The sequence below is a fragment of the Rattus rattus genome, chromosome 7 (assembly GCF_011064425.1).
Source record: "Rattus rattus isolate New Zealand chromosome 7, Rrattus_CSIRO_v1, whole genome shotgun sequence".
NCBI lineage: Eukaryota > Metazoa > Chordata > Mammalia > Rodentia > Muridae > Rattus > Rattus rattus.
In genome coordinates this window covers 86242475-86263116 of record NC_046160.1, presented here as the reverse complement: position 1 = coordinate 86263116, position 20642 = coordinate 86242475, and the positions used below count along the sequence as shown (strand labels likewise).

Genomic DNA, 20642 nt, shown 5'->3' with positions numbered 1-20642 from the left:
CCACAGAGAGACAGGAGGCCGACTGATCACAATTTCATCCATATATGAGAGAGAGAAGCCGGGAAGTGAGGGCCAGGTTATAGAACTTTAAGCCTGCACCCTAATCATACACTTTGTTCAACAAGGCTCCATCTCTGAAAGATTCCATAGCCTTCCCAAATGGCTAATCAGGTGGAGACCAAACATTCAATGTGAGTCTACGGGAGCAACATCACACCCAAACCACCACAGGGGCTAAGGCTTACTAAGACTTAGAGTTTGGAAAGTGAGAGGGGCAGTGAGAAGTCTCCAATTACAAGGCTCTAAGTAAGTATTACAAAAGAAATGAAAGGTGTGAGAGCTCTAGGAATCTTAAGAGAATACAGCCCCCTAAAAATTCAGGTGGGTTACAGCCCCCTATAGAGAGTCAGGTGAGTTACAGCCCCCCTATAGAACCAGGTGTGTTACAGCCCCCCATAGAGAGTCAGGTGGGTTACAGCCCCCTATAGAGTCAGGTGGGTTACATCCCCCTATAGAAAGTCAGGTGGGTTACAGCTCCCTATAGAGGCAAGTGGGTTACAGCCCTCTATAGGACCAGGTGGGTTACAGACTCCTATAGAAAGTCAGGTAGGTTACAGCTCCCTATAGAGGCAAGTAGGTTATAGTCCTCTATAGAACCAGGTGGGTTACAGCCCCTTATAGAACCAGGTGGGTTACAGAACCCTATAGAACCAGGTGGGTTACAGACCTCTATACAGTTACATGAATTTCAGCCTAAGCAGCTACAAGTGCTCATATTTTTTGCCCAACATCTCTGGGTGTTATTAGTGATTCCATGACTAGAGCTCCCTGAATAACAAAACTAAGCATGAGGTGTCCTAGTTTTCAAATAAAAAGGAAGAATTGAGTGCCTAGTTTCTAGTAAAATGTAGGCACAGAATGTTGTCCCTAAATAGAGCAAGGCTATGGATTCCTCTGGCCATAGCTGTTCTGATTTCACAGGACACTGGTCAAGGTTTCCCATCCTTGTGTAGAAAACAGACCCATATAGTAAGGTCGATCACACCATTTGTAGACCCCAAGAAGGCTGAAATAACAAATGGTGAATGGAAAAAGACATCCATTTCCCTATCACATCTGCCTGCCATGTGCCCAAGGATTCTGTCACCTTAGGCCTCACTTCTCACGACTGTGCAGAGAGAAAAAAATGATGAACACCAAAGCTCTCGGTGGCTGGCCCAAAGCTCAGAGTAAAAGCAGTTCTGGACATGGGCTAGCCCGAGATTCAAAACAAACCCAGAGATCTTGACTAAGTTACAATCCTAAACCAGAGTGAGAAAAACAAGGCATCAGGGGAAGAAGAGCCCTGTGTTTAGATTCCCCAAGGCCAGCTTTCCTAATAGAGGGCAGAGGGGGTGTGGAGGAGCTGAGACACAGAGATGAAGTTTGAATTGGTTCATCAGGCCCAGCCAAGTATGGGTTAGTGATGCGCTGTGGCAACTCCTTAAAGTGGGTGCAAGTTTAGATGCTACTGATGCAAGACTGACCCCCAAATCTGAACAGACCATGCTTACTGTATCCCCCACTCCATGTCTGGGCTCCACAGACTGCAGGACTGGACTCATTTGCATACCGACCGCTTGATCCCTGGGCTCACTAGTATAAGCGCTCTACCACTGAGCTACTGCCTCATGCCTTTTACCCTGGTTTTGAGACGGACTCTTAAATTGCAGAGGCTAGCCTTGAACACGCCTCTGCCTCAGCCTCTTGAATAGCCACACCACCATGTGTGGCAGAATTCAACATTTTAAAACATTCACTGACATGACAGAGTAGTGCCACAAAGATGAGTGGGGTACGGAGGTGTTGGCAGTCTGGCAGGAGCCCCAACATCACTCACTACAAACGTTTACTCTTGAAAGGATACAATAGCCATCTTCAGGAATCTGGACGTCTGGCTCTATGAAGGAATGAGTTTCCTTCCTTCCTTCCTTCCTTCCTTCCTTCCTTCCTTCCTTCCTTCCTTCCTTCCCCCTTCCCTCCTTCCCTCCCTGGAACAGTAAGTGAAAATTCCAGCTTCTAGATTTGTGTGACACAGGAGGGAAAGTAGCAATAATTATAAAGTGGCTGATCTCCTTGACAGTCAGTATCCAAGCAGGAGTCAGTGGGCCACTGTCACTGTTTCCCCAGATCCCCTTCTTCCCACCAGCCTCTCAGCTGGACCCATAGCCTCACACGTTGCCTACAGACCAAGGGCTCCGTCCTTGTGTCTTCACCTGACCTCCTGTGCTGAGACTCACCTTTACTTCCCACTTACTAGACGTCTTCCCCTTGCATAGCCACAGACATCTCAGACCCACATGGCCAAGTACCGTGCTGTTAGAGCTCAGAGCCCTCTTGCCTTCTGTCCCCGCCATCTTGATGAACGCCATTATCATGCTCATTGTTACTCAGCCCATAAGGTCTACCCCATTGGCTCTCTTTGTCCTGCCCCTTCAGTGTCCGGTCCATCAACAGAGCTGTCCATCCCCATCTCCAACTCACACCTCACCTACTCCGTGCCTATCCCGTGTCTACCACGTGGTCCTGGCAGTCACCATCTGACACCTTACTTCCGTAGCTTGTTCTCCCCCCAGGATTGTTTCTACTCCCGTCTCCCTGTTTATTTTCCACACAATGATCATTGCGATTCTTTAGAGAACATGAATCAGGCAGCATCAGCACTTTCCCCGGTTTGTCAATGGCTTCCCATCACCCAGAATAGAGTTTAAACCCTTTACCAGACTCCCTAAGTTCTAACACCGCTGGGTCACTGCCTGCTTTTCAGACCTGGCCCCTCAACCTCTAAGCTCCTTCAAGGTCTCTGTACTCTGCTTCCTCTGCCCGAAGCCTGCAGATCGCTGCCGGCTGGCTCCTGCCTGTGTTTTGGGCATCTGTTTCTTAGATCATTATTTCTAAAGTGGGCTCCACCCACTTCCCCACAACTCCCCCTCACTTCCTATCACGTTGTCTTGTATTGTTTCATAGCATTTGTCGCCATCTGAACATCCTGTCCCCTAGTTTATTTCACTCTCTCCAATCCTGATGAGAAGGAAAGCTCCACAGAAGTCCCTTGACGAGGTGACGAGGGAGGTGACAAGCCAGGTCTGCAAACTGAACTCAGAGGCTTCAAATCAATAAACAAAGCCTTTCTAGAATCCTAAAATGATAACGGATACACCAGGACAATGGCTGCAGTACATAATTTTAGGAGCCTCTACAATATCTGGTCACCCACATGCTAAAGATAGTTTTCCAGGGAGAGAACTCTTTGCTGCCCAAGCATAAGAGCCAGGTTAAGGTAAATTAGGCATGGTAGTGAGCTCTCATAATCCCGGTGCTGGTGAGGCAAAGCCGGGCCCATTCAACAGCCAACCCAGCCTAATGGGACACCTCAGGCCAGTGGCAGAACCTGTCTCAAAAGACAAGATGGAAAGCAACTGAAGAACGTCACCAGAAATTGGCCTCTTGTCTCAGCACACATCCCCACTCACATATATACCACACATGTATGTACACACACATACAGAGAGAGAGAGAGAGAGAGAGAGAGAGAGAGAGAGAGAGAGAGAGAGAACGGGGATGGAGGCTCTAAGCTGTGAGGAAGGTTCATTCAATGAATGAGTAGCAGTATCTGGCTAGGACCCAGGCTTAGTTCCAGTTCTGGGTATTTTGTGACAGGGTGGTAAAGAGATTCCTTTGCCAGGACCCCTCTCAGTTTTTCTTCACCTTCCTGGTGTCGCCATTATGCCCTCCTCATCTTTCAGAAGTGCCCAGAACTAAGTAGCCAGTGATGGCTATCATAACTTCTGTATCTGTGAAAGAAGCAAGTCGGCCATTCCATCTATGAAGTAGCTGGACTAGAGAATGCAGCTCTCTCGTCTGGCACCATTCAACTTTCAGTTCCTTTGCTTAGCTTTGTAAGTGTTTCTGGAGATGCATGTAGAACACTATGTTTTTTCGAGTAATCTTGCGATTTAACTACTCAGAGAGGAAAGCCACTTAGTGAATACACGAAGTAGTTTCATGGATACCATTTGCGATGTAATCCTTTTGATTTGTGCCTTTGTAGGATCCAGGCTAAAATCCCCGGCGCCAAGAGGCATGCTGAGTAGATGGTTGCCCCAGGAGAAGCCGGACATGAATGGGGGTGTCTGGAGTGGTAACAGCTCTCTCCTTCCTCGTTACTGCGAATTGATTGTTTCCCTTCCCCAGTACCATAATCTTAGAGGCAAACTTCGAGACAGGCGTTTTCAGGCTCTTCCTGTACTCTTAGGATATTTGAGTTCCCCCCCCCTTGTCAAGCACTAAAGTATAGAGTGTGTTAGATGTGGTGTTTAATTTCGTGTTGCTAAAAACAAAAAGTGCATGATGGTGAGAGCTCACGTTCTCCTTCGTCCCTTGCTGTCCTCCCCCCCCCCCCCCCAATGCTTCTGTGGCTTCTACTGTCCCTGTGGCTAGGCCCTTCTTGCCAAGTGCGCTGACACATAGTGGGTCGCTTATCATGTCCTTGGGTTGCTGGTTGGATTCATCTCTAATAACACTATATAGAATCGTAGGCCAATGTTTTAGCATTTTACCCCCACACACAGAACATAAAAATTAATATAAAACAGTTGACTGTGTATATGGTGATCCGTTTTGTATAACTAAGAATGATCGAATTAAAGAATAAATCCAAAAATGAACGCACAGTACCTTTATTGTATGGGATGCCTGGGCTGATTTACATGTATGGTAACTAAAGTGCCAGCATGTTGACTTTATTACGATTTGTATTTCTTCCTCTGTAGTTCCTAACGGACTCAATCACAGAATCTGGGTATTTGCACTTATGTACTTGATACTGAATGCATCAATAAATGTGACTCAATGTACACACTTCTCCCTGTCTTTGATGATCTTACTGGAAAATGAAAAAGCCAGAAAAGTCATAAAGAGGAAGTCACTTGATTAGGAGCCAGGGGGACTGAGATCAGGTGTTCAACGTGCTCCCATCTCCAGAACCTCAGGGTCCAGCCCCAGCTTGGGTCACAGCTTCACTGTGTTAATATTAGAAATCGCCACGGAAAAGTTATTTATACTGTGCTCTGATGGGTCAGTGTGGATATTTTGCAGTTTCTACAAGCCTTACATAAACATTCATCATCGCGTAAAGCACAACACTGACATAAAACCTTTGCAGAGGTCATGAACTCATCCTGTTGCCAAGTGCCCTTTGAGATCCTGCTGTGTAGAGAACATAATAAATAGGGCACTGGGTCAAAGTCCATAGTTCCTGTACCCACCCGCTAAATTTTCCAGTGACCAACCTCTTGTAAAAAAAAAAAATCATTCGCAGTTTTGAGAGGGTGGGGACAGGGATCCATGTAGTCCAGGCTAGCCTCACTCTATTATGTAGCCAGACATGAGCTTGAACTCCTGATCCTTTGGCCTCTACCTTCCAACTACTCAGATTCCAGGTGAGCGACACTGTGACTGGTTTACGTGGGAAGCGGAGCCCATCCATGCTAGGCAAGCACTCTCCTGGGCTTCATCCTCAGCCTTTCTTTCACACGTCCTGTTTCCTGGCTAGCCTCTGAAGTCCAAGAGGAAGAGATGGGAAAGCACCGGTTGAAATGACTATCAATGGGAGGAGAGATTGGGAAAAATCTTCCCTCAGGCATTACAAGTGGGTCTAAATACTGACTTATTTAGCAAACTGACATAAAGACAAGGGCGTCTTGACATCGTGGAAAGAGCCATGAAGCTGGCACCTCAGTTGGGGGAAGAAGGACAGTGCTTACGTGCAAGCACTAACTTGACAACAGATACCATGAAACCAGAGCTGCATTCAAGCTCCAGCCCAGAGAAGGATGCTCAGGGAAGCTGAACTGTGTGGTCGGGTTCTGAACTTCAACAGGATTAGGCAAGAACATAGAGAAGGAACCATGACAAGGAAGAATATGGCGCATGTAGAAAACAGCAGTAAGCCAAGCTGGTGGGTGGGGTTGTAGGAATGGCAACGCCAAGTGCATTCTTTCATTGGCAGTAATGGAGGATTCGAGGCTTTAGCCTTTAAAACTGGTCACATAAACACAACAGTGATGCCCGGCACTGGAGATTGATATAGGAGATCACTGTGACAGGATTCTAACACAAACAGGGATCAGTGGAGCTGTGGTGACAAAGGAAAGGAGGCATTCAGCATTCGCCTTTCTCCTGACTAGCATGTCAATCACCGACATGGTAGGGCTGTACCTAAGAGATAATGCAGAGGATGATTGGACAGAAGCTGGTGATTGATTTGATGTAGAGTTTCAAGACCAAAGTTTACCTTGAGAATGGCTGCCTGCTTGTATTCACACCCTAGGTAATTAATTCACTGCCCTCTCTCTAACCCCAGAGCTTTATCAGGCCAGCAGAACAAAAAAATACAGCATTTTCCAGCTGGAGAGCCCGGAAGAACGGGACTGAGGGGGGGAAGATAATAAGCCTAGATTGGTGACCGATTATTTTTTAATGTTTAATAATACAGAAGAAGATTACTTGGGCTAAGCTTGTATAGCTGAGTCACAGAGCATATCTACCTGTGTGAGGACCTGGCTTCAATCTCCAACACCCAAAGGGAAAAATAAAACAGAATTTATTCATCAATAAATGGCTTTAGTCTTTCTGTAGGTTTCCAATCTCAAGCCTTTGAGCACAGTTTCTTCTTTCAGGACCTAGAATCTAGGTGGTTTTATTGTACAGAACTGACCATCGGTGTCACTGGTCACAGGATTTCATTTTTCCAGTTGGTCTAGAATCCCATCCCCACCTCTTTGAGAGGATCTAGTTAGGCACCTCATTTAGCAGCAGTGGTGGAGAAGATGCCTGAGAGGAAAGATCAGGTTCTCAGAAATGACTGACATGAATGTAAGGTTTGATAGGACTTTGGGCATGTCACGTGTCGTATATAGGGAACATTGGCTAATGTGATAGTGGACACAGCGGAAATAGTTTGGAGACCCAGTGGGCAGGTAGGAAGAGGGCACCAAGGAGAGCTTCCGGAAGCCCAGAGGAAATGAGACGGCTCCAGCTGTGAACCGTAAAACCTTGGCTGCTTCTGAAAGGAGGTGAGTGGGCGGAGGTAGATACACGAGAAGGCGCTGTATGCTTCATGGAGCGCTCCAGCAATAAAGGTGGTGGGATTTGACACATCTTTTGCTCTTCCTATGCTCTTATTTAAATGAGGGGGTATTTGAGACTATTCACTCACACCTACATCCCAATTAAGTTATAATTCAACTGAGAAATGTACCCTTTGAATAAAGATCACTTGGGCACTTTTATACTGGTGGTTCTCCTTGACCACAGCAGAGTAAAGCTTGCTATGATTTCCCCTCACCCAGTGCTAAAGGGAGCTTCCTCATCAGAGGAAGGAGCCAGGAAGGTTAGGGAGGAAGTCCAGCATGTGCACCTTTCACTGTTTTCTGAACAATCATGGAAAATCATCTCAGGTACTCCAGGGATCACTTAGAATATTGAAGTTTAAGTGCTTCGGCTGAATTTGGTGGTGTTTCCTTTCCTCTCCCTGGGCACCAGCTTGTCAGAGCTTCTGGTTCACCTTTCTCTTATTTCTGAAACACAAGGGCAAAAGTGGAGCCTTAGCATATGAATTCCCGTAAGCACAAATTACCGTTGTATGTGACGCCTCTAAAGCGGTGGTTCTCAACCTGTGGGTCCCAAGCCCCTTTCACAGAGGTTGCCTAAGACCATCAGTAAATACAATTATTTACATTGTGATTCATAGCAAAGCAAATTATACTTACAAAGTAGCAATGAAAGTAATTTTATGGTTGGGGTCGCCACAACATGGGGAACTGTATTGAAGGGTCACAGCATTAGGAAGGGTGAGGACCACTGCTCTACAGTGAAGCCATAGGAGGTCATTTTCTCAGGTGGCGTCCATCAAACTTCCTAGAAACTCTGCAGTGCACAGTCTGTCAATGCCGATGTCCAAGTGCCCCGAAGTCACAGGAGGATTGCCGCAAGACGGTATCACCAGGACACATTTGTCTTCCTTTCCTTTCTTCACACCGTGGCTTGCGCTTTTCTCATTTCCCTGGTTAGGAAAGAATAGCCATTGCGTGTGAGAGCACACAATGTGTCCCCAGCAAAATGCAGCTCTCCAAGGACGCCACTGCCCACTCTGAGATAGGCACACTGGGGTAGGCTCTCTGAGCTGTCCCAGCTGAGTCCCAACTTAAGTAGGACCTTTACCTGTCACAGGGTAGACCATGCTGGACCAAGTGTTTCCTCCTGGCCTCTCTAACAGGGTGTGTGTGTGTGTGTGTGTGTGTGTGTGTGTGTGTGTGTGTGTGTGTGTATGTATGTATGTATGTATGTATGCATGCATGTATTTTGATCAAAAGGTCTCTCCTGTTTTCTGTTTTCAGGGGGGAAAATAGGACCCATTTTTAAGTTTTATTCTTTAATCTCTAAATTGGGCGTTATACATGATACATCTAAATTATTAATTAAGCGACATACTTTCTTAGGTAGCAAGGCTATTTTAAGACTATCGAGGTGAAAATTTGTAGGAATGATATAGTCTCTCACAGCCAGGCAAGGTGTAGAATGAGTTTCTCATAAACGTATCTAACTAAAATTTCAAAATCCTTCAAGATTAAAGGGTCTTTATTACTCTCTGGATGCTAAACTTGGAGCAATGGCTGGTGGAAGCCAAATTAAGGACTAGGAGGTCTGCCTTTCTGGTTTATAAGTTGAGCTGTGTACACGAAGCCTTTCCTCTAGTCTGCTACAGTCTCTGCATCTTAAGGACCATGTTTCCTCAGCAAGATTCTTTGATTTCTGTCAGTAGAAACCTGGCAACATATATGAACCATCAGGGGATATTTATGGGAAGAATGTAAGGGAGTCTATGCGTTTAACTGCAGGAATTTTAACAAACACCTTTCCCATTCGGACCTTCACAACTAGAGAGGGATGAACGCAGTTGTTACATAACAGTCCTGCTGTGAGTCAGGAGAGAAAGCACAAATCTTAAGGGGTTTTACGTAATGGTTTAATTTTATATGCACAGTCCCCCCGATCTAGAACACGCATCCACGCTGTGACAGGAAAAGAAGACAGAGCAGGGAAAACATGGTGACATCATTCATTAATCCCAGAAGCTAATCACCCCACAGAGCTGAGACAAACTCATAACCGGAAAACAGGCTGACTGAGTTATCCTCTTACACATGCTCATGGCATAATAATCTTGGCAAAGATTAAGGTCACAGACTCAAATCGTAAGCATTGGAGGTGTCTCATAAAGATCAGCAGAATGTCAGCTTTTGCCTACTTAGTGTTTTTTTTTAATTGATGGCTATAATGACACTTTTGGAGACTGGACTTTACTCTGTAGCCCAGGCTAGCCTCCTGCTGTCTCAGCATCCCAAGTGTTGGGATTACAGTTGTAATACCTCACTTTTGACCTCCATATGTTCTGTGCTGCATAATTTCACATCCACCTGACACAAGCTAAAGCTCCTGCCTTTGGTTCCCTGCACCCTTTGGGTTCCTATCCCGACTTCCTTCAGTGGTGAACTGCAATCTGGAAGCATGAGCCAATAAAACCTTTCCTTCCTGAATTGTTCCTGTCATGGTGCCTCATCGCAGCAACAGTGACCCTAAGTAGGACGTTGGCTGACCTATGAAGTTAGTGTTGTAGATCACGAAGAGATTCCTTTCCCTGTGTCTTTTTCCCTTTCTAATAAAGTCTAAACTGCAGACTTTGAACTCTATGTTTTAAAAATTTACAAAGACATTAATTTTTCTGTCATTTCTTCAACAGTATTTTAGGCATTGTGGTAACTGGCTTAACACAAGTTAGAACCAGCCCAGTAGGGATCCTCCACTGAGGAAATTAAATGTCTTAATTGATGGGGGAAGGCTCACCCCAAATGTAGACAGCACCTTTGGGTTGCAGCTCAAATAGAAGAGGAAAGGTCAGAAGGGAGATTACCACCCTTTCCTCGTGTGGATCCCTGTCACAGCTGAGTTAACTCACCACTGCCCCTGCTACTACTGTTGTCACTGATGTTGCTCTGGTCCCTGCTGCTCCTCCTGCTGATGGTGGTGATGGTGATGGTGATGGTGATGGTGATGGTGATGGTGATGGTGATGGTGATGGTGATGATGTTGTCATGGTGATGATGGTGACAATGTGTTGATGATGGTAATGGGGATGATGATGGTGGTGGTGATGGTGTTGGTGGTGGTGGTGCTGATGGTGGTCATGGTGATGATGGTGGCAATGTGGGGCTGATGTGATGATGATGGTGGTGGTGGTGATGATGGTGATGATGATGGTAATGATGTGATGGTGATGATGATGGTGATGATGGTGGTGGTGATGGTGGTGATGTGATGTGATGGTGGTAGTGATGATGGTGGTGGTGGTAGTGATGGTGGTGGTGGTAGTGATGGTGATGATGATGATAGTGATGATCATGCTATTGCTGCTGCCTCCCTAGAACCAGCATTTCTGTCCTTCCATCAGTGCCTGAGGACTGGCAGTTCTCTTGGAACCCTCCAGGTTTTCTGCACCAGATTGGAACCGCAGAGGTACCTGACCTCCAGGACTGAGCAACTACAGGTTCCTCAGACTCTTCAGTGTGATTCAGCTGTTACTATTTCTACAAAAAACTGATATAATAAAGTGTATACATACTTATATTTGCATATTCATTTTATTGGATCTGTTCCTCTAGAGAACCCTAATACAAGCATCTATTACATACAGTCTGATCCCCAGCACCTGTGTAGAAAAGCCAGGCTAGTGACACACACTTACACTCCAGTGTGGGGAGATGGATGGGTTTCCCTAGGCTTGCTGAACAGATAAGCTCCAGGTTCAGTGAGAAACCCCGATTCAAAAACTAAGTGCAAGAGAGACTCGACTGATACAGTGTTAACCTCTGACCTCTACGCCTCTGTGCATGACATTCATGTCGAAAGAGGTCGTTTTCAGAGGCCCAGAGTCCACGCAGCACAGCTTCCGTCTTGCCTCAGAGGCCCAGAGTCCACGCAGCACAGCTTCCGTCTTGCCTCAGAGGCCCAGAGTCCACGCAGCACAGCTTCCGTCTTGCCTCAGAGGCCCAGAGTCCACGCAGCACAGCTTCCGTCTTGCCGAGGCTGTTCTTGGAGGCTGTTCTTGGCTAGATACATCATAGCCAAGTCCTTATCATGACAGGAGCACAGGAAAGGGAAGTCTCATTACCAGGAAGCCAGAGGAAGGGAGGGGCCCGTCTCATCACCTTGCCAGAGGCCCCACTTTTTAACAATTCACCACTTCGTTTCTACCACTCAGAGAGCGAACAGAGGAGACCTGTTCCGGCTTGAGGAAAACGCAGGTCTGAAGTGAGACACAGAGCTGGACCACAGCCAAAGGACTGATGATCTCTGACCTTTTAACTCTCTAACTGTACTGGATACTGGAAGCTGATGGCTTCCAGAGACTTAATACTCTCTTACTTATTCTGTGGCTGAAAACCCGCTGGTTTTGGTGGTTAATACCTGTGGTTTAACAGCAGGGGATTAAGTAAAGACTGTTCTGTTCTTTTCCTGCAGGTATTTCACTGCTTCTCCTCAGCTAGAGAAAGTCTCAGCTGGAAAAAAAAACCTCCCAGAGTTCTTTCCAGCTTCTGGCTATTATAAATAAGGCTGCTATGAACATAATGGAGCATGTGTCCTTGTTATATGTTGGAGCATCTTTTGGGTATATGCCCAGGAGTACTATAGCTGAGACTCCAGTAGTACTATGTCCAGTTTTCTGAGGAACCCCCAGACTAATTTCTAGAGTGGTTGTACCAGCTTACAATCCCACCAACATGGAGGAGTGTTCCTCTTTCTCTACATCCTCTCCAGCATCTGTCATCCCCTGAGTTTTTGATCTTAGCCATTCTGACTGGTGTGAGGTGGAATCTCAGGGTTGTTTTGATTTGCATTTCCCTGATGACTACGGATGTTGAACATTTCTTTAGGTCCTTCTTGTCCATTCGGTATTCCTCAGTTGAGACTTCTTTGTTTTGCTCTGTACCCCATTTCTCAATATGATTATTTGATTCTCTGGAGTCTAACTTCTTGAGTTCTTTATATATGTTAGATATTAGCCCTATATCACATGTAGGATTGTTAAAGACCTTTTCCCAATCTGTTGGTTGCCATTTTGTCCTATTGACAGTGTCCTTTGCCTTACAGAACCAACCCAGATGTCCTTCAACAGAGGAATGGGTACAGAAAATGTATTTACCCAATGGAGGCTACTCAGCTATTAAAAACAATGATATATGAAATTCTTAGGCAAATGGATGGAACTAGAAAATATCATACTGAATAAGGTAACCCAGTCACAAAAGAACACACAGGGTATGCACTCACTGATAAGTGGATAATAGCCCAAAAGCTTGGAATACCTAAGAAAAAAATTCACAGATCATATGAAGCTCAAGAAAAAGGAAGATCAAAATGTGGATGCTCCATTCCTTCTTAGAGGGAAGAAAAAAATTTTCATGGGAGGAAATACAGGGACAGAGTGGAGCAGGGACTGATGAAAAGGTCATCCAGAGACTGCCCCACCTGGGGATCCATCCCATATTCTGCCACCAAACCCAGTCACTATTGCTGATGCCAAGAAGTGCTTGTTGACAGGAGCCTGATATGGGTGTCTCCTGAGAGGTTCTGAGAGCCCTACTGATACAGATTAGGATGGCTGCAGCTAACCATTGGACTGAAAAAGGAGACACCAATGGAGGAGTTAGAGAAAAAAAACTGAAGGAGCTGAAGGGGTTTGTAACACCATAGGAAGAACAACAATATCAACCAACCAAACCCCACCAGAGCTCCCAGGGACTAAACCACCAACCAATGAGTATACATGGAAGGACCCCTGACTCCAGCCACGTATGTGACAGAGGATGGCATTGTCCAGCACTAATAGGAGGAAAAGCTCTTGGTCCTGTGAAGGCTTGTTTCCCCAGTGTAGGGGAATGTCAAGGTGTTGAGGTGGGAGTGGGAGCGTCTTCATAGAAGCAGGTAGAAGAGATATGGGAGAGGGGGAGAAAAAGGATAACATTTGAAATGTAAATACTAGACGAATATCCTAGAAAAAATAATTAAAAAAAAAAAACAAAGAAAAAGAAAACACCCAGAAAGAAGCACTCACTTTTAAAAGAAGCTCAGATTTTTTACTTATGAGAGAAAGGAAGAGGAGGAGTTATTTTGTTTGGTTGAATGAGAGAAGCCTGTGTTAAGAAAAAAAAAAAACCTATCCATCTATTTCCATTCTTAGTTCTTATATTTTCTCAGGATACATGATCACATGATATTCTATTTGATCCTTTTTTTTTTTAAAGAAATTCATGACAAGTTCAAAAAATAAATTTAAATCACAAATTGAATAAGAAGTTCCAGCAGAAATGTTTATATGTGTTTCCATTAAGACTAGTTATCTAATTAGACACTCATTATCTGTCACTAGTTGTTAGCATTCTGTCTAATCTCTGCCCCACAGTTACCTGGCAACAGCGAGGTATGCCTGACACTATAAAAGGGCTGCTTGCCCCTCCTCCCCTCCCTCTCTCTCTCTCTCTCTCTCTCTCTCTCTCTCTCTCTCTCTCCCTCTCTCTCCCTGCTTTCTCTTTCTGCCTTTCTCTGTCTCTTCCACCCTCTTAACTCCCCTCCCCATGCTCTGAATAAACTGTACCATCATGTGGCTCATGCTGAGGCCATACCTTACCGTACTTCCGAAGAACATGTCCCCCCTCTCTTTATCTTTTAACAAACACATCACAAACTCCACAGGTTCATTAAAAAGTTTAAAACAACAATTCTTATATCACACGTTAGCACAGTTTTGTCAAGAGGCAAATCATCTGCCTAGAGTCTCATTAGTTTTGAAGTTTTGTATAGATAAATCCAGTCACTATTTTATCTTTTGTCCTTGTACCTACAATAAATTGTTCATTCCAAGTTTTTGACCATTAGTTGTTAGATAATAGTTTTACAGACAGCCTAGACTGTAAGGAATGTTCTTCCTGATCATAAATCTTTTTCAAGCCTGATTTCTATCCTAGTACAGTGAGCCCATAACACATGAAGTTTACAGAGCCCTAATAGCAGCTTTTTCCAAGAGAGCCCAAAATTACCAAAATGTATAAATTTAGGCATTCTATAGAATCATTAGGAATTATGAAATCACCAATTTGTCTACATAGCATTACTACAAGAGTACATCTTTGTTGATCTGTCCAATAGGGTGGGCTAATGAACTATGACAGGAAAGGCCTATCAACAGTAAGAATCAATCCTGAGATTTCTGAAAGCCTTACAATTCAGACTTTATCTCCACAGCCATGCACATGACTGACTGTCTCCAGGAAAGTGAACTTGTTAGCTCTGAATCTCCTCGATGGCTTCTGACAAATAAACCAAGATGTGGGGGAAGGAGCACAGTGGCATTGGGGTTTCAGAAAGACGGCTTATTTTCCACCAAGAGAGGGAAAGTGGGAAATCCTTAAGTGGGGAATCCTTAGCAACCGTTCTGTGGTTAGAACATTTTCATCCTGCTTAATGTCCAGCATCCAAGAATACAAATTCCCACTTAAACATGGTGAGGACAAAGAAGTAAATTACTTAAATCCATGATCAATGATGTGACCAACAGTTGTCCCAAATCACTGAGGAAAGTTGAAGGGAGTCACTGAGTGTTGTTGCGGATGCTGACTGACACAGCCTGCCCTTCCTTAGAGGTCCCTGGTTTTCCTCCCTTGGCATTTCTCCATCAGGTCTCTTGCATCTGCTTGCTTCAGCAATTACAATCTGTACCATGTAGGGCACACGTTTTCTCTGCTATTTTGCCATAAATAATCACATGCTGGAGTCGCTGTAACAGAGAACTGAAGAACGGCACTCTTTCTTGAACGTGTTTTAGTAACAAGAATATGCGTTTCCTCAGGGCATTTTCATACGTATGTGTGGCTATACTTTGGTCCAACCTGTGTCAGTCCCCGTGTCATCTGCCGCATCTCTTTCTCCCCCAAATAGCTCTTCCTTCTGGTTTCATGTCAAATCAATCAAAGCACCTGGGAAGCTACTAGAAATTTGGGAAATATAGATTTTCTAATCTATAAACTTTGAACAGACCTGCAGGGCATGAAGCTAACCTTGAAGGCTTAAATTTGGAAATGCAGTTAGACACAAACTCTCTTTCTATTCAGTCTGAGCGATTCATTGGTGACTTCTCAGTCCTGAGGGAAAGATGAAGCCAGCCAGCTCCCTTGGAGATGATCTCGAGGTTAAACATGAATTTGGTTGACATTATGTGGAGGTCCTCCAGCTCCCAGCTTGCTTCAAGCTTCTTATTTCCTGCATTCTACAGAGATGACAATGCAGACTGTCACTGTTCTAATGTCCCTTTGTGGTAGCCTTGCGATTCCGTTCTGGCCACCAAGACTAGGAAACATGCGAGGTGGTAGGTATAGTTCCTTCCCTGAAGGAAGGGATGTGGAACTTTCACACTCAAGAATTTTCTGTTTTTCATGCTTTGTGCAAGAATATCTGGGGCTGCACAGCCATCAGTGACTGTGAGGATGAGACAACGAGTTAAAGGTGGTAGAACAGAAAGATAAAAGGACTGTACTGGCTGAACACTACTTGGAATAGGGAACCATGCTAGACTTTCGGAGATTGGAGTGAGCATGACCGAGACTCAGTTTGCTTCAAGTCTATCTTCCCATAAAGACCTGAGCCCAGTCTGGCACTGCATCATCGTGAATCCAGAGAAACAACCCAAAGAACTGAAGCCGACAGTCATTGTGTATATGTGAGATGTTGGTGCATCTACCTTGGCTTGATTTAATCTACGGTTTGGAAATACCCAAGAAGTTTCGTCTTGGCTTAGAGGTGCCAGGTCTATGCAAGGAAACAGGTTCCAAGGGCAGTGTCATTAAATTCCACACCAGCACAACAATGAGTGTGCAGCTGCATTGTGTGTTTTTGGTTGTTTTCTTGCTACTTGCTGTTCCCATTTTATTTGCGTATGCAGGTAAGTTTTAACCTCTATTGTGTCCTGCATTTTAACATGTTTAGTTGCTCAGTGCCCCTGTGCGTGTACATGTATATGTTTGTTTGGGAAGGGGTGTTTGTATGCACATGTATGTAGAAACCAAAGGATAACCTTGGTTCTTTTGGAGCCATCTACCGTGTTTTGGGGACCTGTGGCAAACCGATTCGGCTAGGCTAGCCAGCCAGCGAGCCCCAGAGATCTACACCACCATGACTGGCTTTAAATATGGGTTCTAGGAATTGAAAATGGATCCTAACACCTTTTCAGCAAGCACTTTGCTATCTGCGCTATCTCCCCAGACCCTTGTTTAAAGCTTTTTAAATTTAAGATTCTAAGTTTAATTTAACAAAAGTTTGTTGTGTGATTATGGAAAGAGCCTTGCCTTTTTTTTCCTGACTAAATTGTCTCTCGAATTGTTCAAATGTATCTACTTAGTATATTACATAAAGACCAGTAATTAAGGATGTGCTTGAGTTAGTTTGAACATATTTTCTTTGATAGAGATGACAGAAAATGAGCTAATTATGGAATTTCATGAAATAAATGAGAGTTTCTTTCTTTCTTTCTTTCTTTCTTTCTTTCTTTTTTGGTTCATTTTACATCTCCTTTTTCTCCTCACAGTCTCACTCTTACAAATCCCTCCCTCCATTGTCTCTTTCCCTCCTGTTCAGAGAAGGGGGCTCCTCCTTGGGGACCACCCCACCCTGAAGCATCTAGCGCCAGTAGGACTAGCCAGATCCTCTTTCACTGAGGCCCAACCAGATAGGCAGTGCCTCTACTCTATTTGTGAGGGGACCCACATGAAGTCCAACCAGCACATTTGCTGTAAGTGTGTAGGGGGGTCAGGGTCCAACTCCTACATGTTCCCTGATCGATGGCCCAGCCTCTGTGCACCCCTATGGTCCTAGGTCAGTTGACTCCGGGTCTTCTTGTGATGTCCCTGACCCCTCCAGCTTGCTCACTTCTATCCTCCAGTCTTCCCCACGACTCCCCAGACTCCACCCGATGTTTGACTGTGGGTCTCTGCATCTGCTTCTGTCTGCTGTTGAATGAAGCCTCTCAGGAGACAGTTATGTGAGGTTCCAATCAGCAAACACACCAGAGTATCATTAATAGTGTCAGGGGTAGGCTCTCTCACACGGCGTCTCTGCTCCATCTTTATCCATGCACATCCTGTTGACAAGACAAATTTTGAGTTGAGGGTTTTGTGGGTGGACAGATGCCCTGCCCCATTCTTCATCTGAAGTCCTGCCTAGCTATAGAAGGTGTCCACTTCAGCCTCCATATCACTCTCTAGTAGGAATCTTAGCTAGGGTCACCCCCATAATCTTCCCATATCCTCTCCCATCCCAGACCTCCACCTAATCACCAAAGAAGCCCCTTTGTCAATTTCCATTCTCACGCCCAGCCTCTCCAATGCTCTGAACACTGATCACCATCTCCATTCCTCTCCTAAACCCCTCTTACCCAGTCCCCTCTCCCCATCCACCTCTGATAACTATTTAGTTTTCCTTCTGAGTGAGATTTACGCCTCCTCCCTTGGGATCCCCTTATTACCCAGTTTCTTTGAGTCTGTGGATTGTAGCATGGTTGTCCTGCACTTTATGACTACTGCCCACGTATAAGTAAGTACATACCATATGTGTCTTTGGGTTACCTCACTCAGGATGATCTTCTCCAGTTCCATCAATCTGCCTGCAAAATCCATGATGCCTTTGTTTTTAATATCTGAATAATATTCCATTCTGTAGATGTACCACATTTTCTTTATCCATTCTTCATTTAAGGGATATCTAGGCTTAGGAATAGAGCTGTTTCCAGCTTAGGAATAGAGCTACTATGAACATAGCTGAGCAAATGCCCCATGGTATAGTGGGGGCATATTTTAGGTATATGCCCAGGAGTGGTATAGCTGGGTCTTAAGGTGGAGCTATTCCAAGTTTTCTAAGAAGCTGCCAAATTGATTTCCAGAGTGGTGGTACAAGTTTGCACGCTGACCAGCAAAGGGAAGTGTCCCCCTTGCTCCATCCTCACAAGTATGTGCTCTCACTTGAGAGTTTGAACTTAGCCATTCTGATGGGTGTCAGAAGGAATCTCAGGGTCGTTTTCATTTGCATTTCCATGGTGACTAAGGGCACTGAACGTTTCTTTAAGTGACTCTTGGCCATTCGAGATTCCTCTGTCAAAATTTTTGCTTAGCTCTGTACCCTACAGAGCATGTTTGAATTGTTGGTGTCTAACTCCTTGAGTTCTTAATAAATTTTGGATATTAGCCTTCTGTTAAAAGTAGGGTTGGTGAAGATCCTTTCCCAGTCTGTAGGCTGCAGTTTTGTCCTATTGTTGATGTCCTCTGCCTTACAGAAGCTTTGCAGTTTCATGAGCTCCCATTTATCATTTATGGTGACCTTAGAGCCTGAGCCATTGGTGTTCTGTTCAAGAAATTACTTCCTGTACCAATGACTTCAAGGTTATTTACATTTTTATTAAATTTATTGTATCTGGTATTGTATCTTTTATACACTTAGACTTGAGTTCTTTACAGAGTGATGAATATGAATCCATTTGCATTCTTCTACATGCAGACATTCAGTTGGTCCAGCATCCTTAGTTGAAAATGCTTTCTTTTTTCCATTATGTTGTTTTGGCTTCTTTGTCAAAAGCCAAGAGTCCATAGGTGTGAGAGTTTATTTCAGTCTTCATTTTGACTCCATTGATCAAATTGTCTGTTCCTATACCAATACCGTGAAGGTTTTTTTTATCACTATTGCTCTGTAGTACAGCTTGAGGTCAGAGAGGTTGATTCCCCAAGAAGTTCTTTTATTTTTCAGGATTGTTTTAGACATCCTGGGTTTTTGTTTTTCCATATGAAGTTGAAAATTGTTCTTTCAAGGTCTGTAAAGAATTGTGTTGTAATTTTATAGGAACTACATTGAATCTGTAGATTGCTGTTGGTAAGATGGCCATTTTTATTATGTTAATCCTACCAATCTGTGAGCATGGGAGATTTTTCCATTTTCTGAGGTCTTCTTCAATTTCTTTCCTCAGAGACTTGAAGTTCTTGTCACATAGGTCTTTCACTTGCTTAGTTAGAGTCACACCAAGATATTGTATATTATCTGTGACTATTGTAAAAGATATTGTTTCCCTAATTTCTTTTCAGCTTGTTTATCATGTGTATAAAGGAGGGTGTCTTAGTTAGGGTTTTACTGCTGTGAACAGACACTGTGATCAAGGCAACTCTTATAAAAACAACTTTCAATTGGGGCTGGCTTACAGGGTCAGAGATTCAACCCATCATCATCCAGGCAGGAATGGTGCAGGAGCTGAGAGTTCTACATTTTCATCTGTAGGCAGCTAGGACTACACACCTACTCCAACAAGGCCACACCTCTTAAAGTGCCACTCCCTAATCCAAGCATTTACAAACCATCACAGAGGGCTACTGATTATTTTTTTTTAAAGTTAATTTTGTGTCCAGCCACTTTGCCGAAGGTGTTTACCAGCTGTAGGAGTTCTCTGGCAGAGTTTTGGGATCACTTATGTATACTGTTATATCATCCAAGAATAACATTTCTTTGAATTCCTCCTTTCCAATTTGTATTCCCCTGATCTCCTTTACTTTTACAAGTATTTTTTTTTACAACTTCAGAATACCAAAAGCTCCTTTCCATGTTCACACCATCTACAGCTCATGCATCTCAAATACTGTCTAGCTTGTGAGGGGACAGGGATGAGGTGCTACAAACTGGATCTGAAATGCCCCATGTTTTGAACTCTTGGTTCTCAGCCAGTGATGCTCCTGGGAAGTGGTAGAACCCTTAACAGGTAGGGCCCAGCAAAAGAAAGTTTGGTCACTAGGGTGTGCCCTTGAAAAGGATACTGGGACCCTACCCTCTGTGTATGTGTGTCTCTCCTGGACACTATTAGGTGGGCATCTTGCCCGGGATGTTCTGTCTTCCATAGAGCAAGTGACAAGAAAGCGAACCAACCATGGGGACAAACCTATGTATGAGTGAAATCGACCTTTCTTCCTTTTAAGGCAATAGTTTAATGTGTTTTATCACAATAGCAGAAAGATGGCATATCAGGCTTTTAGAAAATTTTCATAAGATTGTGCTGAGATTTACAAAATATCATCAGGAAACACTAACAGAGTTTAGAGTTTAATTCGGGGATAATTGACACACAATAAACTACAGCGAGCCAATGTGCCAATGTGGTTGGTTCTGACATATAAGCACTGATAAGATGATTGTTACAATGAATTAATAAACACACTCACCTCACTCAATGTTTCCTTAGATATGTGTAAGCACTTGCAAATTTATAGGTGCTCTCTCTAATATTAACAGTATTAATTTATTGTGCAGTTTTGGTACCCATTTGTATCATCACTGCTTCAGATAGTCTTTCCAACAATTCTATGAACTAACGTCTATTAGTACTTCCACACCTTTAGAACTGAGTAACAATAGTTGAGGCCACCAATTTCTAAGAACACTCCATCCTGTAGGTGGTAGAGCTCAAT

The 20642-nt window shown here is 44.2% G+C and overlaps 1 protein-coding gene across 2 annotated transcripts in view; it reads left to right on the top strand.

The window, feature by feature from the left end:
• Rtn1 (reticulon 1) overlaps positions 1-4902 on the top strand; it is a 204224-nt gene extending 199322 nt beyond the window's left edge. For both annotated transcript variants that reach the window (XM_032907922.1, XM_032907924.1), the window contains one exon: positions 4091-4902. In XM_032907922.1, the coding sequence (XP_032763813.1) occupies positions 4091-4133 (43 nt within the window). In that variant the 3' untranslated portion in view covers positions 4134-4902. The remainder of the gene's footprint in view (positions 1-4090) is intronic.
• Positions 4903-20642: the final 15740 nt, after the last annotated feature.